Source organism: Aulostomus chinensis, chromosome 11, assembly GCF_037954235.1.
Source record: "Aulostomus chinensis isolate RoL2024-O1b breed Wild chromosome 11, RoL_Achi_v1.0, whole genome shotgun sequence".
NCBI lineage: Eukaryota > Metazoa > Chordata > Actinopteri > Syngnathiformes > Aulostomidae > Aulostomus > Aulostomus chinensis.
Genome location: NC_141330.1, coordinates 24,772,878 through 24,798,485, shown reverse-complemented (window position 1 = coordinate 24,798,485; position 25,608 = coordinate 24,772,878). Strand labels below are relative to the sequence as shown.

General features: G+C 41.1%; 3 protein-coding genes across 3 annotated transcripts; 1 reads left to right on the top strand and 2 right to left on the bottom strand.

Annotated features, from left to right (window-relative positions):
• On the bottom strand, nt 1-15,288 carry rnf144b (ring finger protein 144B). Its single transcript, XM_086219150.1, has 8 exons — nt 14,985-15,288; nt 11,124-11,380; nt 9,807-9,911; nt 8,567-8,627; nt 7,399-7,612; nt 6,255-6,399; nt 6,078-6,167; nt 1-996 (listed from the first exon to the last, which is right to left on the bottom strand). The coding sequence occupies exons 2-8, from the start codon at nt 11,289-11,291 to the stop codon at nt 823-825; spliced, it is 957 nt and encodes a 318-aa protein (XP_086075276.1). The 5' UTR covers nt 11,292-11,380; nt 14,985-15,288; the 3' UTR covers nt 1-822.
• LOC147253835 (uncharacterized) lies at nt 15,192-19,222 on the top strand. The gene is made up of 5 exons (XM_086219151.1): nt 15,192-15,852; nt 17,318-17,459; nt 17,577-17,615; nt 17,840-17,980; nt 18,113-19,222. Exons 1-5 carry the CDS (start codon nt 15,784-15,786, stop codon nt 18,310-18,312), a joined length of 591 nt encoding a protein of 196 aa, XP_086075277.1. The 5' UTR covers nt 15,192-15,783; the 3' UTR covers nt 18,313-19,222.
• On the bottom strand, nt 16,587-25,430 carry LOC147253834 (dynein regulatory complex protein 9-like). The gene is made up of 10 exons (XM_086219152.1): nt 25,341-25,430; nt 24,939-25,058; nt 24,804-24,838; nt 24,542-24,664; nt 21,198-21,282; nt 20,920-21,078; nt 20,682-20,756; nt 19,676-19,807; nt 19,504-19,593; nt 16,587-18,852 (listed from the first exon to the last, which is right to left on the bottom strand). Exons 2-10 carry the CDS (start codon nt 25,056-25,058, stop codon nt 18,733-18,735), a joined length of 939 nt encoding a protein of 312 aa, XP_086075278.1. The 5' UTR covers nt 25,341-25,430; the 3' UTR covers nt 16,587-18,732.
• Nucleotides 25,431-25,608: the final 178 nt, after the last annotated feature.

Genomic DNA, 25,608 nt, shown 5'->3' with positions numbered 1-25,608 from the left:
TTCAATACTTTATTTCAATTACAGTGCTTTTATAAAACATCTGATGCAGAAACATCAACAGAGAAGTAGAAATGATACAAGGATAACATATACACCCATATATTACTCATAAATACATATTAACAGACTTTATAAAAGTACACATTATCCTGTAAAGCCTTTGGTCTGAATGGAGGCTAAGTGAAAACACTAGCAGAAGAAAGGTTCTCTGTGCACTTTTGCAACCTTATATATAAGTACAGACGATACATTCACGCTCCCATTATGAAAGAATGTTTTGCATCATTTAAAACACTTGTTCATTTTCCTAATGCTAAAATTGTTGCATAAGATTAGGATAGAATGGAAGGCAAAGCAAGTACAAGCACCAGGCACTGTAGAGTGAGGCACTTGGGCACCCAACAACACGGTTTGGCGTTATGACTTTTGGCACATGAGTGTGGCATTGATCTGCATGTGTGTGTTAAGAGTGCAAGTGTGGGCTGGAAAATTTTACCAGCTGCCACCTTCTCCTTACTAAACCCACAAGGTAAGTGACTCACCTGTTCTCCATATATTTACACTTCCAGCATGTAAAGCACAAGCTCCTGTAACTCAAGAGGGACCTCTCTCACTGAGCCTGGAGATACAAAAGTCTGTAAGTATTACCTCCTGATGATGTCACTAACAAGGCTTCCAGGTTGCCAAGTCATGAACAAGAGTTCCATTGTTCTGTCAATTTATTCTTTATCACTATGCACCAGCTGCATCTGTTGGTGCCCTAAGCCTCAGCGGGGTGAGGCTGGTGGAGTGACCCTGTGCATGACTGTGAGAGGGAGGCTGCTATGATGTGGAGGAGTCTGGTTGGCTGATGTCCTTCTTCCTCTTCTTCTTTTTCTTCTTCTTCTTCCCTTTGCAGGGCTTGCAGATGCAGCACAGGATGCAGGGTGAGGCCAGAAGGAGGATCGGAGAGGTAACCAGCACAATAACGCTCACCCCAACCAAGATGCCCACCACCTGAGGGGCAACACAGGAGATGAGTTGTCTTCAGTTGAATAACTGAGGCACTCAGAAAAGTGAAAGTTAAAAAGCCTTTATTCAAACATGGCTCTAAGTTCAAAACATGCCTATGTGTTTCAGTTACATAAGGCCTTTATGTGGACGAAATGCAAACACAAAATGGTTGCAATATTGGGCAGTTCATATTTAGAGTCACATGATGAGTGTGGGCAGGTAAAAAGTCACATGACCAACTACAATAAAATAGCCTCCAGAAAGTCCATCCATCCATTTTCTACCACTTATTCCTGTTAAGGATCATGGGGGGTGGAGCCTATCCCAGCAGCCTTTGGGCGAGAGGCGGGGTTCACCCTGGACAGGTCACCAGTCCATCACAGGGCCAACACATGCAGACAGACAACCATTGGCTCTCACAGTCACACCTACGGTCAATTTAGAGTCTGGATTAACCTGGTCCCCTCTTGATGTCTTTGGACTGTGGGAGGAAGCTTGAGTACCAGAGAGAACCCACGCAGGAACAGGGAGAACATGCAGACTCCACACAGAGAGATCCTGTGCCCGAACAGGGGTCGAACCCAGAACCTTCTTGCTGTGAGGCGACAGTGCTGACCACTGCACCACCGTGCCGCCCCCCAGAAAGTCATCTAATCAAATACCTTCATCACGTTTTGACAATAGGGTAAACATAAATGATCCTGCACACTTAATATTTACTCACTGCAATGCCAGTAAAACAATTTTAGAAACTTCAGAAACATTACAGAAAAGGAGAGAAATCAAGTTCTACATTAAACCCAGGATATTGTGTCGCTTTCAGGGTATACATCCAGGTTGTTTCTCCTTGTAGGAGTTTCTTTAACCTGTCTTTACCCCTTATTGAGTTATGCATAGCTATGTTCAATAGCAATGATCTTAAGGGAGTTACAGCCACTGTGACCTGCTGCTTTATAATGTAGAGCCATGGGACACTGAAAATTGTCAGTCCTTATGGCATGTTTGTGTTCTGCAGGTCTCAACTTTAATTTACGTTTTGTCCTCCCACTATAAAAACAACCGCATGGACACTCAAGTCTCTCAACCACATATGAGGTGTTGCAATTGATGAAACACTTCATGTTATATAGATGACCTGATGTCATGCCAGTAAAGCAGTTTGTCTTGGTTATATTACCACAGTGGTTATAGTTTCTGCACCAGTGGTTGCCAGCTCTGGTACTCAACCAAGTTTTTGGTCTTACAGGTCGAAGAAAACTCTTGACAAGTTTATCACTGAGGGTGGGGGCTCTTCTAAAACTAATGGTCGGGTTGTCTGGAAGACATTATAACTTTCACCTTTCTGAGCGCCTCAGTGTTATTCAACTGAATATCACTGGTTGATCCCCAAACTGAAGAGCACCAGAGGGTTTTACTTTTTTCACACCCAAGCAGCACTTCATGCATCCTGTTTTGTGAATGACAGGAGATGAGTTATCGCTGTCAGATTGAGTGGTAACTGATTGATGAACCACCAGTCATTCTAGTGAAAGGAGACGTTATACGCACATCAAGGAAGTACAAGGCTGTCAGATTATCTTGTAGAAAAAAAGGGAAAAAGCTTGCACACTAACTCCAAGCTACAAAAATCCATCCATCCATCCATTTTCTTCCACTTATTCCTGTTAAGGGTCGCAGGGGGTGGAGCCTATCCCAGCGGCTTTCGGGCGAGAGGCAGGGTTCACCATAGCTGGGCCAACACATAGAGACAGACAACCATTCACACTCACAGTCACACCTACGGTCAATTTAGAGTCTGGATTAACCTGGTCCCCTCTTGATGTCTTTGGACTGTGGGAGGAAGCTGGAGTACCTGGAGAGAACCCACACAGGAACAGGGAGAACATGCAGACTCCACACAGAAAGATCCCGTGCCCGAGCCGGGACTCAAACCCAGAACCTTCTTGCTGTGAGGCGACAGTGCTGACCACTGCACCACCGTGCCGCCAGCTACAAAAATGTTATTGCAAAACATTTTGATCAATGGATCTTAGTCAGGTCAAACAATTTCAGAGTGAACACAAACCTCCTCTTAATTACACATCCTAGACTTTGACAGATGATCATCTAAAATCCTCGAACACCTCTTTTAGTCTAACAAAATGGTGTGACATGTGAAAAATGATTTCAAAGAAAATGTTTGATAAAATAACCTTGATTTAGGCGGCATAGCTCAGAGGTAGAGCGGCAGTCAAACAACTAAAGGGTTGCTGGTTTGATCCTCACCATGTCGAAATGTCCTTGAGCAAGATACTGAACCCATAATTGCTCCTGATGAGTAGGGTGGCACCTTGCATGGCGTGTGTGCGTGTGTGCGTGTGTGTGTATAAATGGGTGAATCGGATGACACTGTAAATCGCTTTGAGTGCCGCTAAGGTAGAAGGCCGCTATGTAAAGATGAGTCCATTCACCATTTAGACCGAGGTGACAGTGCCTGTAAGGAGAAGATGTAAAGTCTCTCTTTTTGGTAGGAAGGCACCCATATCCCCTGCTCGTCTCGGGGCTTTGACGTGCTCCATACTGATGTATCACAGGGTGCCACAGGATGATTAGCCTCCCTCAAGTGCACCACCACGGTGCACGGCTATGCTGGTCCTGGTTTTGAATGCAAGTCCTCCTCCAGTTTTTAACACTCTTTGTGTTTTCCCTACATACGCTGAGCCATATGGACATTGCATGAGGGAGATAATATTTTTTGTGTGGGGTAAGTTATCATCCCTCTGACCTTCATTACTGTACCTATGATCGGGTAGTTGTGTGTAGTACACTTGGGAATAAAGTTGCAGGAACTACAAAGATAATTTCCTGGGGGAAGATCAAGAAAAGTACACTTTTTTTGGAAAGGTTACATCAGATTAAAAGATCAACTGTCTATACGCCACTTTTGATGAAACTGTAAAATCATCACAGCCAGATAACGTAAACACTGAGGTTCTTATGTACCAGGTGATCTTGGTACATAGGAACATTGGTGAAAAGTTTTTGAATGTCCATTGCGACAAGTTGTGTATCTCTGGAAAGATCATTATCTGTCTTTGTGATGTTGAATATGTCAGTCGAGTCCTGGACTTGTGATGAGAGAGCACAGTCACAAAGAGTTGCATGAAAACATTTACATACCTAGAGATGTTCTAGGTTAACGAACCAGTAGTTGAAACCATGGGTCTACCAGGTGTGTTTTCAAGACTTTTGTGAATATTTGGTAGAATAAAGATATAAAAGATAAGTAATAGTATGTGACATAGTCATGAATTCACACCAATTTTTGGGGGAAATTTCTCTGGCATCCAACAACACCTGAAGTTTCTCCTCGAATTCTTTTTTAAAGATAGACTTACTTAAAAATACACGTAACATCTTTTTCCACAAACCTACTGTACAGTAAGAATCCAAAGAAGCACTTCTAAAATTAGGGGGCCAAAAGATACATTTGCCCAAAAAGGAGTGGAAACCCTTTTGGGAACAGCTTCAAGCTCAGGCTGAGGTTAGGGTGCACATTAAATTCAGTACATTTATTTATTGAATTATCAGGCTTATGACGTGAACAATTCTTTCACTCTCTTAAAAGACTCATGAAGATTTTCTTCAAGTCTGCTGAAGTTTCAAGAGCATCACAGTGGGCAGTGACAGCAAAGTTGTTGTTTCTTCTTTTTTTTTTACCACCAGCCATTCTAGGCCAACCTATATCCTCTTATCTATCCATAGGTGGTAAAATATGATCAAAATATTTAAAAGGACTCAGTGATTTCCTGGAACAGATGCACACAGACATTCTTGGAAAAAAAATCACCAAAAAAAGACATACATTGTGCATTTTTGGGGAGTATTTTCAGTAGTGGATTAAGGCATTATCGACTTGTGTGTTTTCACTGCAGCATGATGGGGTATGTGGGAGCTAATCACAATAAACTACAGTGTGTGTTTCAGTGAAAAAAGAGAAACAAAAGAGAAGCATCACCCAGTGTAACTATGACTGGGTTTTTAATTGTTTTTAGACAACATGAAGGAATGTCAGAATTTAGATACACACACTGTACTTGTTAATAGGATCAAATCATTAGGGCTTTGGATGTTTTTGGGAGACTTGTTGATAATAGTGTAGCTGCCAAAATGTTTCAAGGGCTCAGAAAAACAACCGTCTTTCCAGCTGTGGGGGGGTCATGCCCTTTTTTTTCTTCAATAATTCAGAGGGTTTTCAAATCGTTTCTTTAACATTACAAACCAACCTGTTCAGGAAGTTCTGATTCACCTGATTCATATGACAAAATCACCTCTAAACCAATGCAACTATCATGGAGAATACTTTCAGACGCTACCTGACATTACCCATCAAGAGTAATGCTTTATGGAAAAAGGGTAGTTAACTTCCTAGTGCCATCGACGATGAACATGCTGTTTCTCCTGTATACACACACCATAAGCTTCCAGTCACACTAAGTGTGAGAACAGGCATTGTCTTGTTTGAGGCAGGAGTTTTTATGGGTATATTAGATTGAATCCTGGTTGGCTATATTTCTCACTGATATAAAAGTCAACCGTTAAACTACAGTAATTAATATCATTGGAAATTACAGTTCCAGAGCAGAGCATACCGTTAGCAAATCTTAAAGGACCTGTTGGGCAACTATGTCTATCACGAGTTGTTTTGCAACAACTGCACTGGTGTGTACTTGGACTTGGCAGATCAAGATACAATCAGGAGGTTCACCGAGAGCTTGTTACTAGGCATGTGATAATAGCATCAGCTGGTAAAGTGGAAAGAATGTAGCTTTGGCAGCTACTTTTACCATTTTTTTAAATGGGCATCACTTCAGGAAAGGAATTTTAGATTAGTGCTGAGATTAATTACATTTCATGTCTATTTAATTATCATGATCAAGGATTATTTGGGTACACGGCTAGAAAAAACTAGCTGATTTTAAAGTAAAATTAAGAGATAGATGTCGGTGGTTCTGTGGGCTGACAATGATAGATAATGAACAGCGTCCCCACTAACCTGTAAGGCACACTGTTAGGTCTTTGTGTGGGTGGCTGGGTGGCCTCACCTGTGTTCTGTTCCACATAACTGAGGCCCTGGAATGGCCGAGTTTGTTTCTGCAAGGTCCCTTATCATAATGCCTCAGGAAAATGTCACCCTGCCATTTCAAAACACACATTAAGACAACAATCTATGCTACTGTGATCACAAGGAACATGTTTCCAAGAGCAGGGGAGAAACTCACATCCAGATTCTGCAGACAGTACCAGCAGAAAGTGTGTTTGCAGCTCTTACACAGCATCTGTGCACATCCCTGGTTCCTCTCAATGTAGACGCCACACATAGGACACTGCTTGATTGGCAGGTCCGTGGAGCTGTCAGAGTGGGGCCTGTTGATAAGGAGGAAAGACAAGAGACATCAAGTACACAGTTAATGGGGGGGCAGAAGCTGAAGCCCCGAAGGCCTCAGGAGTCACTGGACAGAGTGTGAAGTCTTTATTTAGCAACTGAGTGAAGGGTCAGACGTATCTATGAACTGACTGAACTAATTCAGAAGTCAAAGCTACAGAAAATATTGTTTCAGTACAGAAGAGGGCTTCCAAGGTACAGCTAGAGATTAAGATGCACAAAAATATTGAAGCATCATTGAAACTGGCAGATATTGGTCATTTTTGTAACTATATTGGTAACGGTTGAATGGCAAATATTGTCTCTGTTTTGTTCAGGTCTCTTCTTTTTTGCTCATTATCACTGATGCGGACACAGCAATAACTGGATTATTTATGGGCTTTTTGAAATCTTTTGGAAGTAAAACATTTTGAATTCTCAATTTTTATTTGTTTTTCAACAAGTACCAAATTCAAACAGCAGATAATATTGACAGTAAAAGCTACAGGTCAAATCATTTGAAAAATATTGGCAGATGGACTATGAGCAAAAAACCCAATATCTTGCATTCCTATCGTTCATGAAATGTTAGGATGATAGAACTCATGTACATTAACCCTTAATTCAGTCTTACAGGTGGGCAGCAAAGCCTGGTTGTTTTTAGGCTTTGCTCCTTGACTGCAGGATTCAAATCAGGGCTCAAAGTCCTAGCATACGGATCTTTACACAATAAAATGTGATTGAATTGTTATTATGTTGCATCTTTTTAAATTGACTGGGGATTTTATTTTCTCAAAAATTACCTGAATGAAATAATGGAACTGATATTGCATGAATAAAAGTAAAAAAGTAGACGTGTTTTATGGGCACAGAATAGTCAAAGTCTGACAAACACCACAGTCGGTCAATAACTAAGCTATAACTTGTTTCCACCAATAACAGGTGTATTGAGAGCGCAGCTGAGACTTTGTGGGTTCTGACCTACTGGCTGCCTCGCTGACCTGCTTTTACTTGGAAACAGATGTGACATCATGGGCTGGTGCTCAGGGCAGGTGTGTCCCTCCTGCCAGGGTCCTCTGCACGCTGAGCAGAAGACAGTGTGACAGGCTGAGCAGGGCACAGCGGAGGGCTTGCCCTCAGAGCTGGGCTTCACATTGCACACTGCCTGGCATTCAGTCACAGGGCACCAAGCCTTACTGGGGTCCAGCTTCACTCCTGGGCCAAGAAAACAGATGCAGTTACACCTTTATCATAGACAGTGTTACAGAGTTATGTTTGGCCTTTCTGAACTGCCACTAACTATTAGTAAATAATGATACAACCTGTAATTCATGAAAGCATGCTTTTAATGTTGTAAGGTGCTATGGAACATGAAGTAACGGCTCCCCTTTATAAAGGATGAATAAATGTGTTTTTATTAATAAAGTATATGATAAATGGCATTGTTCATAAACCCTTAATTAACAGATGTGAATGACTTAACCTAATTTCTCATATATCAGTGTGGGATCACTCCTTAGCAAGATGACTACTATACAAACTGTATATCTTTAGGGGCATTATTCTTAGGAAATGAGATATAACTTTTTTTCTCAGTCTAATTAATTTGTAGCTAAAATATAAAACTTTGACACAATTACATTGAAAGAACAAGTTATATCTTGCCATTTTTCTCTTGTTGCCCACATGGCAACTCTGTGGCAAAACATTTGCATCTACAATGTAATGTTGTTTTTCCTCTGTTTATTTTGCTTGAAGCACTAAACTTTGAGAAAAACTAGATGACTTGTGACCCTGAACTCAAACTATGCCAGCAACATCAGTACTGTGAGTCTTATGGTAGCAAGGCAAACTAATCTTGATCTAAAATGTTGACATTGTCTTGTCACGTCTTGTGCAAAACTTACGCTGCAATCAGCTGCACATTTGACAAAATACCTGTTACCGCAATTATTCAGTTATTACAATTTCCCCCTGTTTCAGAGACCTTCTTGGGTAAGAGTGAATCAGAGCAGTGTAGGAAAAAGGGTTCCAGATCTCACAATCTCCAAGCATGTGAAGCTGAGAGCTCTGCAGGCCTGCTTAGTGTAATACCTCCAGCTAATGTGTGACGTCAAATAGACCACAACCTGTCTCCAGGCATTGGGCAGCTATAGCAACAATACCCACCTCTCTCATACTTCAAACGCTGATACAGCTCCGTCTGGTCTGCTGGGGCCAAGCTGGCTACCTAGAGTCACAGACAGAGCAGCTTTAGTCAAGTCTAATACACATCAGATATCATGAACACAAATTACAGACAGAATTGAAAGGGGAAGTATTCAAGCGTCTGTTTACATTCTTGTACAAGCAAAAGTGCATAGCAGTCAGGATGAGGATAAAGCAGTTTTGTTTGGTTTCTGAGAAGCAACAATTTACTGCATTGTATCCAAGATAACTAATTAGTTGTAGACAGCAAATGAGGAAAACAAGACCCCAAACGCAACATTATCCGATCAGAGAAGGCTACAAAACACCAAACTGCAACCTACTGTTAACAAATACTGGGGATAAATATGATAACATCATGACATAAATTCTACTTCAAATGTAAATGCAATGAGCAGCAAAAAAAAGAGGAACCGAAGCATGGAATTTCCATTTGTTCATGAATCAGCACTTTGGGCTGCTCTGCCTTGTTTACTATGTAATACCAGCAATACAACATCTGTTTTTGCTTTCTTTTTTACTGCTAACCTCATTTCACACCAAAGTCAGTCAACTTTAATTGCATCATAAACAGACTGGATGAGCAGTCACGGTTAGTGGGCGGAGAAATACCACCCAAATGCAGATGGCAGGCAAAGAGTGTTCAACAAAAGGTATTTAATGATAAAAAGACAAAGTAACAACACAGGAACTCCAAGTACCAACAGAAGAGCAAATACAAAATAGCAAACAAAAGGGGTCAACAGGCCTAAATCCTGGACGTGCATAAAGTAGCAACAAAACCAAAACTTTCACTGGAACGTGGAGGAGCTGGGAACACGAGGGAGAAAACATGAGACCCAGACCACCGACTGAAAACCAGAACACAGACTGACAAAGGGAAACACAGAGGTTGAATAGGTTGGGGGAAATGAGACACAGGTGGTGCAATCAATGCCGGTGAGACACATGAGGTGATCACAGGAAAGAGCACAGGAAGACAGGACACAAACTACAAAGTAAAACAGGAACACAGGATAGAGATCGTGACATGAGCAGTGTTTGGTTTTTTTTTTAAATCACATTTTGCAAACAAATGGTGACCCAAAAAGTCCAATTTATTTGGCATAAACAGGATTCTTGTTGATTATGTTATGATGATATATGTTTTAATTTTTGTGTTCCTCCTTACCTTCCTATTGCTGTCTCAATGAGAACATACCTCAGTATCAAGTAAGACTCCAGTCTTTCGGCAGGCCATATCTGGGCAGGTAATGGGTGCCCCCCCACCCTCCATGATGGCCAGCTGAACATACTGCTGCAGACACTAGAGAGAGAAATACCACTGCAGCATGACCCTGTTTACTGTATAGAACGGCAGATATATCTTAACACATGGTACTTTCATCATAACACACAAAACCTGACAAATACATAAGGGCAAAAAGGACAATGAGGACAAATGAGCTGTTGCACAAACTGAATTCTGTACAAACACCAGTTCCTTATCACTCTTTAAATGTCAAATTTTGCCTCCAGCATAAAGGATGACAGGGTAGGGGAAACAATCTTAATGTTGCACAAATGTAGACAGTTTTGAGGAAGAGAAAATAAAAACAGCTATATGTCATTAAGTGTGATTAAAACACAAATCCACAAATGATGTTTTTAAGGCCTAGTGGGAAGTACTTGTACATTCTAATTTGTGATAATCTTGTACTTTCAAATAAATGTTTTGTTCATCCTAGCCGCAGTGAAAACACTCGTTCTTCCAAAAGGAGATGGGAAAGGTTTATACAGTGAAGTCCAACTGATAAGCAGAGTTTACGATGTCCATTTCTCTCCTTCTTCCTGATGTCGGTGTGCATGTACGCGTTTTATCTGCGTGACCTTGGTCATACAACACTAACATTTTAACTAGCACGGACACAGATTAGCACCTGCCATTATCTGGCAGCCTCAATATTCCTGGGGCATATCTCCAACATCTCAGTTTCTATGAACCTGGAAAGAACAGCTATGCAATATATAACCCTGTATGGTAGTGCTAGCTTACCTTTATTAATGAGGGTTCATAAGCAGTGATTTTGAGAGTCTTGTTCACAACAGAAATTTTAAAAAATCAACAATTCAAAGAAAAATAGAAATATTGTAAGAGAAAGCGAGTACTATCTTTCACTAAAGCTTTAATATGTTGGATGTACAAATAATGTTTTTTGAGGTGTTATGACAGGAAATTGTTCTGCAATAAAGGGAGGCATCCCATTTCAAATAAACAAAAATTTGGAGATTTTTTCTAAATTGCCCAAAGTTTAGTGATGAATCACCTCTTTAAAATCTTCAACACCCACACAAAGTGACTAAAAACCAAAAGTTGGTTTAAATATAGTCTGGAAGCACCGTTTCCTGTTCCAGCAAAAACAATTCACAGAACTCATGCAAAAAAACCAAATAAGTCACTGTTACTTTACACTCTAAAATTGGCTCATATGCCTATGAGCGTGTAGGAAAAAAAACAGATACATTCACTTCTCCTTACTGTTGTGCAGAAGATGCAGTGGCAGTTCTGCAGTTCCTGGGTGGCTGCAGACGGCTCCTCACTGAGACACAGCTTACAGAAGACCTCAGGACCCAGCTGGGGGTTGGTTCCAGCCTCAGGGGCTGAATACCCAGCTCCCTGGCTGAGTGTGGGAGGTGTGCTGGCCATGTTGAAGAGAGCCAGCAAAAGGGAAGGCAGATTCAGGCTGCTTCTAGCCTTTCTGATGGAAAGTGTGAGCAGCTGGAGCCTCCATGTTGCTAAAAGGTTTCATAGAAACGGTCAAGTCAATTTTATATTTATGGCACCAAATCACAACAAAAGTTATCTCATAACACTTTTTAAGTAGAGCAGGTCACTGTCTTGTTACCTGAGACATGAATTAATCAGTTTAGAGCTGCATGAAGTAAAACGTAATTATTGGTAATTACATGCTGATGTATTATTGATTAATCCTCTCCATTGTTTCCCTATTAGTGGTTGTGATTCTTAAGGCCAAAGTCCAGGGCCTGTGTTTGCTGAGCTTATAGTTTCCCTTCATCAATCACTTCTATAAAATAGTAAATACTGACTGAATCGTTTAAAGAAAGTCAACACTATTCTTGATTACACACTTGGTTACTATCAAGCAATAGGCTTCATTTCATATGTTTGACATGTAGCTCTACAGACAAGCTCAGGAAATCTTTAAGCCATTAGGATTTAGCCTCTGTAAAACACAAATGTAAATTTAGTGTCCTTAATATAAGTTATATGTATACATTAACAACCCAATTACACAAAGCCTGCGTTCCTATCAACACTGCTGTCATGACTGGGTCCTGTACTGCAACAATATGAGAACAGAGATGTCGGCATTTTAATGAAAAAAAAAATGAGGGAAGTCCATGTTATAGTAAGGAAGGAGATAAAAGTGGGTTAGTGGAAACAGAAGAGGGGAGAGTAAGTATATATATTTATGCACAGCACACAGCACAAACAAGAGATGGAGTGAAGTAGCCTTGCTACTAACAAGTCCAGCAACATCATCACTTCTGGTCAGAATGTTTCAGCTGTGGAGGTAACAGTCAGGCTGGGACCCACAAAAGTCCTTAAGACCTTATCCAATGAGGGGCATGACTTCTCAAATATTCAACTTAAACTGCTCAATATAAAGTATATGACCAAATGGCTGATCTTCCTGCAAACCAATGCTAATAAAATGTCGAAAAACAATAGGAAATGTATTGGGGATTAAACAAGTAATAGTTCAACTACAGCATTAACTACAAATTTAATGTCTAACTCTTACCTTTGGCTATCAGAGTACAAATGTGGTGTTAAGCTGATGTTTAAAAACATACTGAACACCAAACCACAAGAGTCTGCCCTTTGGTTTTGCCCAGTCCTAAAATACATGGGTGATAATAACGCCATATCTGTGATTTGCAGGAGATAACATGGGTTGGCCACAGTACAGGGTCACTCAGGAAACTGTGGCATTAAAACTCTGCAGGTTGGGTGACTGTTGAAATCACACATTGCTCCATATTCATGTTCTGCATTTAAAGGGTCGGGAAACATTGGCAGGGAAATTTGGAGCAACTCAATACAACCACAAACAGCCCTGTCATAATTTCTTCCTTTCATCAGTGGTGGCACGCGTGCAGATCTTAGTGCAGCTGGTAAAGCAAAGCATATATTTCTATATTTCTGCACTGCTTTGAGACAGGCAGGCTTGAAAAGGCTTCAGCCGTCAGCTCATGATGCCATCAGTCCTGCCCCAGCAGCCCCATGGTCTCATATAAGGTCTCAATGCAGCCTGCAGTCCTGCATGGAAACTCCAATATGTATTTGATAATACATGAATATTATCTGGGTAACCGTCAGTCAACATAAGCAATAACAACATATTGTACACTGTATAAAGACGTTAGTTCACCAGGGTGGCATTAGCCACTTGTCCTGTAGAGCACAGCAGAGCTGATGTGTTTTTTGGGCCAGGCCAGGGTTTCTCTTGACTAAAACCCAGTGAGAATTTATTAATGGATTTTCTCTCATTGCCAAAACTAAGCCATAGGGCACGCAGAAGTTTCTGAGAGTTACACATTTTATTCACTAAGCTAATCTTCACGTTGTGCCATGCATGAACTACAGCACAGATGCATGACTTTAGCTTTACCACAACTACAGTAGCATTGTGATTACTCTGCCGTTGGCACTAGGACATGTGTAGTATTGTTAAAAACATTACCATCAACGCTTAAAATTCAGTATTTTCTGTTACATAAAAAAGGTTCATGTTAATATCATTTAAGCTAGAATAAACCACTGACTTTATGTCAGGCATTTGACCAAAAAAAAAAAAATGACTAGAGGAACCAGATGTTCAACAATGCTAATTTATTTATAGGTTTTAGGACTTAGTCTTGCAGCATTTTATCACCATCTTGTAGTATCTGCTTTTGAGCCAGACGGGAACATCTTAAGATAGAATGGTGCAGCTGGGGAGGAGCAATGGGCTAGTTATCAGCTAGCAACACTAAAACTAGCTAGCTTGCTGGGTTACATCAGTAATTCACATTAATTGTTATATTAATTAAAGGTACTTTTTGTACAAATTAACAGCAAACCAAGAATGGCTGTTTTACCCCCCCCCCCCCCCCAAAAATGCTGAAAAAGACAGTTTTTTGTGACAAAATCATTACACTTTTCACTCAGCGTCTTTTTAGACAGGCTAGTTGCTGTTAGTTGGCAGCCACTATTAGCTTCAAGCTAATATAAGGGGGTTGGCTCTTTCGGAATGCTGGAGTAGACTGGGACCATAACAGCTTTAGGAAAATTTTGAGTGAGGTTATAAATCAACTGAAATCACTTTCTCATTACATTTCTTTACAATCAGATATCTCTTTGTAACCAGCGCTGACATTAGCCAGAATGAAGGAGCCTTGCCCTAATTGTAGACAACAGCAAACCAAGCTTTGCCATCTGCCTTAAAGGTAATAGTATGGGTTTTCAATATTTCCTTTTGTGGGATGGACTTTAAATGGATTAAATAGCAATTTAAAAACCATCATCAAAGGATATTTTAATCTGCAAGGGCTTTCGAAAATCTGCGCTGACTGCAGCTGCTGTAAAGGAATTGAGCTATTTTCCCAGCTTGAATCTCTTCTTGAGCTGTTCATTAATCAAAAGGCCCTTGTTTGCAAAGAGTTGCTTTAGGTGTGGAGCTGGCTACTAAGTGATTAGCAGTCCTGACGGATCAAGATCTTGGTGGCATTCCAGCCAACGGGGATCAAAGCATCATTGTTGACCATGGAGGCGGAAACACACACACACACACACACACACACACACACACACACACACACACAAAAGAGATCTGCCTGGTGAAAATGTATTACTGCTTCTATACAGACAGGCACTGTGTTGGAAAGAGGCAGCTGCAAAGTAGAATTTAAATATAGCATCGTATCACTGCCCTTCTGGTGCCTTGTAGCGTTTTTGGTGGAGAGAAGTTGATACAGACACTGTGATTACAAACAGGTAGAAAAGTGTGAAAACACAAATATGCTGCCTATGCTTCCGCCATCAGCCTACTGCATTGATTTAAAAGGTGTGCCCCCAAAAGATGTCACCGCCGTGATATGTTCTGCAACAATGCTGTGGTTGGTAAAACAAAAACAAACAAAAAAACAAAACATAACAATAGCAAGGTAATATCTGATCTGTTACAATGCAGGGGCGCTGACACAGCTCACCCTCAAGGTTGTTTACACGGATAGGTCAAAAATGAAATGGTGACACATTTATTTCATACTAACATTCACAAACAGCATCTGAAAGTGAAGGTGATGCAGACAGAAGACGGGAGGGGACACCTACCTTATGCAGACCACTGAGAAGGGGAGCTGCCGGAGTCCTCCGTCCCACAACCGCAGTGCTCTTTTCCGACGCGCGCGCGAGCACGCACACGCACAAACACGCGCAGCAGCACAACCACACACACTCACACGTGTTGTTACCGCCAGGAGTTGTTATAACCGCTACAGCTGCTAGCGGTTAGGTCTCTCTGCCACACTTAGGGCGAACTCATCACTACAAACACGTTTAGACGCCCTCCCCTCTGGCTTCTACCTGCGCGCGTGTGTGTGTGTGTGTGTGTGTTCGGGTGTGCGCGCGCTCCTTCTCATCCAGGAAGCTGAGACTACTACACGGGCTGCTTTCAGGTGTACTCGGACAAATAGGCGTTCTGAAATGAGCTGCACGGGAGTCGCTGTAGAAAAGTTGTGGATGTATGTAGGATATATCCTATTATTCGTTACATTTATGAGATATACGCCTTCCCCACTACACAATCATTTTTTGGACAACATGAGATTTTCGGCTTAAAAATGCAAGGAATATTTGTAAAATATGGTGTGTTTTAATGTGATGTTATGAATATGAATATGTTAATATATGTTCAATTAGTACAACCCATTGAATACAAAATAACATAACTTATTCCATTTCAACATCAACATACAGCGCAGCGGGTGTTGTTGTTCGTGAAAGTTGAGGTTAGGAGTCACGCCGCGGTTGGAAACTCCACATTTTATAAGCGCATGCGCCGCGTTGTTCGAGAACTATTCTTCGGGGTTTTCTCGAGAAAATATTTCTGTATAATCACGACAAGAGAAAGATGAACAACACAAACGCTTTAGCCCCGAGTCGGAGCAGAAACATGAAGGAGAGAAAGTCCTCAGATCAGGTAAGAATTTTTATTTGTGTTACAGGTGGAACATTCGTCGGCTCTCTCTCATCGAGGCCGGGGGTCCTCTCGCTAAACTACATACAATAAAGTCCTCTATATTCTGTTTGTTGTTTCGATGAAAAAGATTCAAGAGCGCCGATTTGATTGAAACATTCGTGGGGAAATGAGAGCCTTCCACGAGATGCCCGTGAAAGCTGATATATGTTTTGTATTTATGACGACAACTTCATGTCAGTTGAGCTGATAAGGCAATCAAACCATCATGATAGGGGGGACATGGAGGTAAAGTGTTCACTTAACTTGGTGCATGAAGGGTGTAGCTGACATCTTGGCTGAAAGTGGGTTTTCTGTATCATTTTAAAGGTCTTAATGATCTCGGTCGAATAATGAGAGAAGTCAGCTTCTTTTAACTTACTTACCTTTTCTATTTTTAATGAAGGCTGAAAACAAAAAGGTGTATTTAGTCAGCTTCATAAAATAATTGCTTAAGTCATTTCCTGGACTCCGATTTTGTTTGTTTGAGGTGCTCTTTGGATGGGAAACCTTAGAGTTGAAACTGCAAGCGGAACTCCAATGTGACCAAGCCACTACAATTCTACAATTTCATTTAGCAGACGCTTTTGTCCAAAGCGACGTACAACACAAGCAAGAATTTAGACTACAATAAAGGCTTTAACTTTTGTTCTAAGAGTGCCTTCGAGTTCCTCTTGCTGTTTCATAAAGATACTCCTGATGTTTTGTCTCCAGTTTTTTGTATTTTTTGAAAACTTGATTAAAAAAATGACTTAGGCGATGATTTTAAGAGGGCAACGATTTGATGTTTTGGCTAAAGTGTAATAGTTTGTAGAGGTTTTTTTTTTTTTAAATGACATCTTAGAATATTAATTCCTCAATCAATATGAAATACCTCACTGCTATAGCGTAGACTCCTGAAATGTGTTCCTTTAATTCAATAGATCATGCACACAGTAGCCCAACATACTGGGAAGGTGATAGTGAAGCACCAACTCTCTCACTGGTGCACAGCCAGGTGAGAGGAGAGAGAGGGGCTTATCAACACTCTGCTAATGACGGTAACTGTACATCCAAAATGGCGCCCTTTGATCTCTTACAGGAGACGAGAGAAACAGAGCTGCGTTCACTGTTTATGTGACCTAGAAACAAAAGCATCAGTGGCAGCAGAGAGAGGAAGAGCGATAGAAACATACCAGAAGCTGAAGTGAAGTACCTTAAACCAGCCAGCAGGTGTTGAATCCACTGGTTTTCAAAATGATGTTTGATATGAGAAAATGGCCCTCCATCTAACATCCAGGTGTATTACCTGGTGACATCAGATGGGATTTTTAGGGCCTGAGCCAGAAGGTGCTTCAGGCGAAGACCCTATTATTCTACTCCTTCTTACACAAATGACAAGTGACAATGTCGTACAGAAAGTGGACAGAGACTTTTTTTTTTCTTCTAGTTGATGTCTAACAAAGGCTTTAACAAGCAGAGAGTAATGGAAGCAGCGCTGACGGTGCTACAGAGGAGCTGTAGGAGAGCCTTGCAGCTTTTCTGCTGGCCATTAGACCCTTTGCTCAATGAAAAGCTCACATACTGCCCAGGTAAGACAAACTACCCAGTCTATTCAAACAAGCAGAGCAGTGTAGATCTGCATGTTAATCTGCCAGTAATGTCTTCCATCAACGTGAATTTAATATTCTCTCTTTCCATCTTTCAAGTCCAAACTCACCAAACTTCAGAGGCTAACACTACACAAGGTAATGGAAATTGCAAGATAAGCTCTGCTAGTTTATTATTTTTATAGTGTTGTTTGATTGCATTTGGACAGGTTTTATGACAGAGAAAATAGTTTTAGAAAAAAGCTGATAGAGACAGTTTTGTTACAGTGGCATATTTCTGCTAATTACAGCACTCTGGAATAACAACTTCCTATTCTTGTATTCTCATTTTCCATTTCCTGCTAACTCCTACCTGGATGTAGTCCTGAGACCACCGTCTACCATTTTGATAGTTAACATCTGCAACTCCACCTTGAACAACTGTGTGATAGGGAACAACACCAACACGTCTGCAGGGGAAGAAAATCCTCTACTAGCACAGATACCAGACCTTCAAATGGATGGTGGGTAAAAAGTGCTTTATGTTGTATCTTCAAGTACTGTGTTGTGTAGTTTTATCTGCATTGACATATTACAGTTATTTCAGTGATGCAAAGTGTACAAATTATAAGTAAAACCATTTTCTTTGTTAATAGAGCACATGAGGTGCAGCTGCAGCCTTGGCCAGCAGGGGTCAGTGACTGCCACTGATTCCACTCCCCATTGTCTGACTTGCCCATCAGTAGACCCTCACAACATAAACATTCACAGCTCGCATCTCAGCTGTGTCATCATCGGAAACAACAACAACATGGAAGCAGAGCAGACATTTGAGACAGAGGAACCACTATTGTGAGGATGGGTTAAATGGGTTGACGAGTACAACTTTTAATGCACGCGTGACAGATTAGGACTTCTTCTACTGCATCAGTAAACTTGCTGAAATACCGCATTTGTGACTGAAATCTTGATCATGTTATGAAAAAGGTGTTTAAAGTGTATGACCTCTGGTCACAAGAAGTAGACTTGCTGGAAGTCATTATAGTGCCTGTCGAACTGTGCCATTTTCAGTCGTTTTATACTGTAACAAACAATGTTCTATGAAATAAGTATGAGTGTATAGTACTTTTCTTAACATTATTAAGCACTGTATTCATGTTTTGGTGCATATTGTTGGCTGGAAATGACAAAAAATGTATGTTCAGATAAAGAAAATAAAAACTGATTACATAATTGCGACATGTTTTGACTGACAGGAAATAGTCATAGATGAATATTACTTTTTCTTCTGTTTTCCTTCCTTCTTCCTCTTCTTCTTTCCATTCTTGTCATCCACTTCTTTCTTAAAACTGCCAATGCCTCGACGGACCATGCAGCCTCTCCACCAGGCCTGCACCTGCGAGGTCAAAAGTCTCCATTGAGGGTCAGAATGAGGGTGTAGCTCATGAGGTACTCTAGGTACTTCACGGAATGCTCAGTGAGCCGATGTGAAACAACATCAGCTGTCATTTCACATCATGTAACAGCCTAGAGGTGTGGGATTTGGTTTAGATTGAGTAGCTTAGGGGAACTTTTTTGTTTTTCCTACTTTGAGACACCAAAAAAATTGCTGAGGGCAGAAGGTCTCCCTTTATCTATAAAACATCTCAAAACTCACCTTTTTAGACAGGTGCATGGCTGAATGCCCTCTTCTGTGCTCTGCTAGAGACTTGTGTTGTTCTTCTTTTAAATTGTGCATGTTTTATTGTTTTTAAAACTGTTGTACGGCGACCTTGAGTGCCTTGAAAGGCGCCTTATAAATAAAATGTATTATTACTATTATTATTATCTGGTGTGCTCTGAAGTTTTGCTTTGCTAAATAGTTAAAAGCCTGCAATCAAATAACATAAATGATCCTACATCCTGCGACCCTTCACGGATAAGTGGTATAGAAAATGGATGAATGAATGGATGATCATTCGATAAACAAAAATATAAGCAAGGCCAAGTAGGTGCCCCTCTACCATCTCATACTTGGGAAAACCCCATTCTTATGCGGTGTTCTTACCTTGGTTGCAGCTCTGGCCTCTTCCTGCTTCTGGTGCAGTATTTCCTGCTCCTCCCTGTCCTCAATCACCACCTCCTCCATCTCCCTACACTGAAAACACACCAGCACCTAACTCATCTTTGCCTCACAGCGATGGAGCATAACACTTTTTTTCGCAGTGAGAGTTGTTCACCTTCCTCCTCATCTCCATCAGTTTGTCCAAGTTCACTGTTCTCTTGCAGCGTGCATTGTTGAGCTGCTGCTGCTTGTCCTGCTGCAGCAGTTGTGTGCGCTGCTTCCACTGTCGCAGCTGCTGTTGCAACTCCTGATCAACCACAAGAGCAAAATTAGCTGTTTGTTGCTTTATATGACAAAGAATATAATGTAGCAGTTATCTTGACATGGTTCAGCTAAACCTTGTCCTCGGTTCTACTATGTATACATTGGAATTGTGACTACTTTTTCAAGCTGTACATGAATACATTTGAAATCTCCATTGCAAAGAGAGGTAGGAGGCAATTTTTTCCCAGCATTTAAACCTCAGATGCAAACATTTTTCAATAACAGAGGAAAACATAACATATCTATTATTCGGTGAAACAAAATTCAGTGTCCATCCATCACCCTTCTACTGGTTATCCTGTTAAGGGTCGCGGGGGGGGGGGGGGGGGGTGGAGCCTATCCCAGCAGCCTTCAGCTGAGAGGCAGGGTTCACCCTGGACGGGTCACCAGTCCATGGCAGGGCCAACATGTACAGACAGACAACCATTCACACTCACAGTCACACCTACGGTCAATTTAGAGTATCAATCAGCCTCGTCCCCTCTTGATGTCTTTGGACTGTGGGAGGAAGCTGGAGTACCAGAGAGAACCCACGCAAGAACAGGGAGAACATGGAGACTCACACAGAAAGATCCTGTGCTCCAGCCAGGGCTTGAACCCAGAACCTTCTTGCTGTGAGGCGACAGTGCTGACCACTGCACCACCGTGCTGCCAATATACAGTGTGTTTTATCTAATAAAGTCTAGCTACGCATTCAATAATTCACACAAATGTACAAAAAGAACATCCTCCCTTACAATAAAATTTAAGCTGAATTTAAAAATCTTTCGTTGAAAACATTGTAGTAATAGCTGAATTAATCTATCAGCTGATTATGAAATTAAGTTTAATGCTAGTTGGGATATTGCTGGACAAACCTCATATTGATTTCGCCGGAATTTCTTGCACTCCTCATGAAGTCTCACTTCCTGCTTCAGTTGCTCCTTCAGTAGCTGAAAGCGAGAGCAGGTTTGAAGTACTGTACATGGAGGTAGCGGTACTTCACAGTTTAAGAGTTGGGAGCTGTGTTGTGGTCATGTTTGTTCACGGAGGATCCATCAAGATGTGGGCTAGGTGGGTGGGCAGGAGCAGCTTGGACTTGTGTCGTAAACCCACCTCATGCTGGTCTTGCAGCAGCATCTCAGCTTGGCTCATCTCTTTTTGTGTCTTCCTGAGCTGCATTTCAATGTTTAAATCCACAAGCTTCTTTTTGTCTGCCTTTGATGGCTGCTCACTCATTTCAAGCCTCAGGTCTTTGACAAGCCGCTGCATGTCCTGATCAGAAGGGGATATACACGATGTTGGACATTCACCCATCCAAAAGGTCCCTTCTCTCACATCAACAGTCCCCAGTTCATGTGGAGAGACTGTTTTTTTGGAAACTGCACCCTAACCTTCAGCCTCTCGGACTTCTGTTGCAGTTCCTCTTGTTGCCGTTGCAGAGTAAGTTTTTTCCTCTCTCGCTCTCTCTTTGTCTCCCTGACAGAGACACACTTAGGTTACTGGCAAAACACACACTTTTTCATGTATTCCTTCCTGTCCACAGTGTAACCCAGGTTGAATATTTGAGTAAATAAATGGTAAATGCTCTTTTTATGTGGTGCTTTCCTACCTTAGCAATACTCTTTAGTGCCTTAGAATGTCACAGTCCCATTAGGACTGGGTTGATATTTAGTTGTGGACGTCTAGTATTGCAGGCTTTAGTTTGTATTATTGACTCTTTAGTTCAGTAGTTCTCATCTTAGTTGTGTTTCTTGATTTTCCTTGGTGTGTTTGTGGTTTTGTTGTGTTTTTAAGTACTTCTCTGTCCCACGTTTTCATAGGCTTGTTACTTCCTGACTTTGTCTGTTTACCGCCTTTTACCACCTGTGTCATGTCTTGTCAGCCCCCTTTCCAGGTGTGTCATGTCCAATCGGCTCCTTCCTGCCCTGGCATTCACCCGTTAATATGTTGTTGTGTAATTGGTTGAGTTTGTTTTTCAGTTTTGTTTCTCCTGCCAGTCTTTCATTGTTGTTGTCGTTGTTGTTGATTTTCTACTGTTTCTTGTCCCCTATGTTTCCTGAGCACGCACACTCGCAACACACACACACTGATTTGAGGTCTATTATTATGTTTTCATTCATATCTATTGGTTTATCTGTCTGAGTTATGTAAAACTACTGGGCTGATTTTCATGAAAGCTGAGAGTAGCATGGAGGTTTTGATTTTATCTGTTTGGTTCCCTTGAGAGAGAGAGGTACTTTCTTTAAGCTTATCATCGTTGAGAGGCTACAAGGCAAGTCACTGTCAAATCTTTAAATTTTTCACATGAATAAGGTGGTGAAATTTGTCAGTTTTAATGTCAATGGCCTTAACGGACCCGTTAAGAGGATAAGGGTGCTAACGTTTAAAAAAGATGAACACAGCTATAGCCTTTATCCAGGAAACCCATCTCACCACGCAGGAGCATAAAAAAATTAAAAAGAGGATGGATGGATCAAGTCCTCTCCGCTTCCTTTAGCTCAAAGGCCAGAGGTGTCGCTACTTTGATAAACAAAAACATGCCCATCACTGTTCGGGAAGTTGGGGATTAGTGATCCACCAGGCCGCTATGTCTTAATAAACTGTCTAATTTATCCTGAACAATGGACTTCGTTAAACCTTTATGCCCCAAACTATGATGACACTTCCTTTATTCAAGACATTTTTCGTAAAGTATCAGGAGGTCATGAACATACAGTAATCTCCAGTAATTTCTGTTTAGACTCAATTTTGGACAAATCAGCAATTTCCATCTCAAAGTCTAAGACAGCCTCAGCTACTCCATCATTCATGAAGACAGAAATCTAACAGATGTTTGGAAGCAAATGCGTCCCCAAACCAAAGACTGTTCTCATTATTTAAACCATCATAATTCGCATACTAGAATGTATACAAAACTCAACTACTTGTCACAAGTTGGTAGAACAGTAGAGGATTTACAGAGATGGATACATTTACCTTTTACATTGATCGGCCTAATAAACTGCACTAAAATGAATATGTTGGTATTGGTACATCTGGTCTGAATTGTGTCAGAAAAGTCTAAGTGCCTCTGCTAACTCCACATACCGGCTGAATCACAGTAACTTTCTCCACCAGGCCTGTCTGGCATGATATTTCTGACATCATGACAAAAATTCTAGGACTGCATCTCCCATTAGATCCTCATACCTGTTTATTAGAAGATACTACTAATTACTAAACACCATTATGAAAAGCTCAAAAGAGGTTTCTCTCACTGGCCTTGTGTGTTGCTAGGAAGTGCATCGCCATCACGTGGAAGTCTGACTCCCAGCTTTCTGTTGGAAGATGGGTTTCAGACAAGAAAAGCTGTGTTCAACTTGAAAAAAATCACATTTATACTCAGGAATGAGTAAAATACTTTTACAGAGACATGGCAGCCCCATTTCGCACATATGGACACTGCCAGTTTCTACGGTGGACGGGTTGTAGTTTTTGCAAGCGCTTTGCCGTCCGTGCTGTTGTCTGCCTTGCCTATCAACCTTTTTTATTATTCGTATTTATTTATCATTATTGATATTATTTTCATTATTCATTTTCTATCTTCCACTCTCTCTCTCAGTTTGTTTGTGGAAGGGTTGGGGAAAGGGTTTGGAGTTGTGTGTTTGTGTGTGGGTTTTTTTGTACATATTTTTAAATTGAAAATTGGAAAATGAAATATTAAAAAGCAAAAAAAAAAAAAAAAAAAGTTGATGGAGGGCTGGATCAGGAACCAAGGAAAAAGCCATAACTTTTTGAGCCAGATCTGGATCACAATCTAGTAGAATTCTATGGGGATATTTAGGAATATCTGTATTCATAAATGTGTCAGATAACAACAAAGTCACAGGTGGGCTACAAGTGGTATTTATTTATTTATTTGTACTCTGATCCTTGAGGTGCCCATGAAGGTATGTTTAAAAAAAAAAAAAGACAAGCTTAACGCATTAACACATCTTTTTTTTAAACTTTTTTTAAATAACATTTGTTTTGACTATGTTTCTTATTGAGACTTACTGAGACTTTAATGCATGTTTTGGTATTTACAGTTTGTTTATTGTTAACAAAAACAATAATAGTTCTATTATTTTTTTAAATAACTTTTTTTATATTGAGATTTAAAAATTGGCAGAATATAACTTTCCTAACTATATTTTCATTCATTTATAATTCCCTGAACCTTAAAACCGTGTTTTAAGCATTTGTTGGCTAACAAAGTATCTCCTTACACGTTGTGAAAGGTTTGATGAAAATAAAATCAGTGAAGCCTACATTGCTAACATGTGTCCATCCATCGTCATCTTCCGCTTATTCCTTACTAGTAAGGGTCGCGGGGGGGCTGGAGCCTATCCCAGCATCTACGGGCGAGAGGCGGGGTTCACCCTGGACAGGTCGCCAGTCCATCGCAGGGCCAACGTAGAGAGATGAACAACCATTCACACTCACATTCATACCTATGGTCAATTTAGAGTATCAATCAGCCTCGTCCCCAAATTGCATGTCTTTGGATGGTGGGAGGAAAACGGAGTACCAGAGAGAACCCACGCAGGAACAGGGAGAACATGCAGACTCCACACAGACAGATCCCACGCCCGAGCTGGGACGCGAACCAATAATCTTCTTGCTGTGAGGCCACAGCACTAACCACTGCACCACCGTGCAGCCCCGCTAACATGTGTCACTCTACAAAATTCCCTTCTGGCTCCAAGTGATGCACCTTTGGACCTGCTCATCATTCTTCCTCTGGTCCTCTCGCGCCACCACCTGCAACAGACAGGTGAAACTCTGCTTTCCCTCCAGCTGAGCATGTAACTTGGACACCTGCTGTGAGATGTACTGACTGCAGATACAGCCAGAGATGGGGGATGGGCAAGAACAGGAAGAACCACAATCTTAACAGGAGACTTAACTCAAGTTTAGAAATCCTGTCAATAAAGTGAGTTGATTTAACGACACAGGAATATTTCATCCGTGCTTACCAGTCGCGTTTCAGTTTTTTCACTCTTGCCTTTTCCTGAAAACATACAGTATATATGCATGGTTTAGCCATTACAAACATTCACACCATCGTCAGAAGATGCCAGCGACCTGCAGCTCTCTGGCCTGTGAACTACCTGCACCCCTGCAGCCCTGCAGCCCTGGACTGTCAGTGAGTGTCCCACTATGTCCAGCTGGTCAGAGCAATCTTCCAAAACAGCGGCCAGTCTGAGACTCTGAATGTGGGACAAAGACATCTGTGGAGAAGGTGGTGAAAAACTTAAGACCATCTTTTACTGATTAGGGGCTTTCAAGCCAATATGGCAACCCATTTCTTCAGCGGTTGCTGTCCAAAATTATCACGATTAATGTGACGTTTTAGTGCTAATCTAACCACCACATTTTTGCAAAGGCTACAACTGCTGTGTATTCTCAAAGGGATTTTCCACCCGTGCACCAAGTCACATCCCACCCGAGGAGATCTTTTCAATGGTGGGAATCTCTGTCAAGACTCATGCAAGATGAAGGAAGTTACTCACCTCAGCTGTTTTCAACAAAAGTCCCTCACACTGTGACTCTGTAGTTTATCTTTCAAAGGAACCAGTGACCTATCAGTGGCTTATTGCTCATGTGTACACGCTGCTATGGTTACACTGCACGTTGCCTGGAGCAGACAAACAACACTCCCACCCCTACTTTTTTTTAAACAAAACTTTATTACATTTGTAGGCTGAACAAAAAAAATGTAGGTTTTCTTGTTTCTATAATATATAAATATTTTTCTTTGATGACAAAATATTAATTATT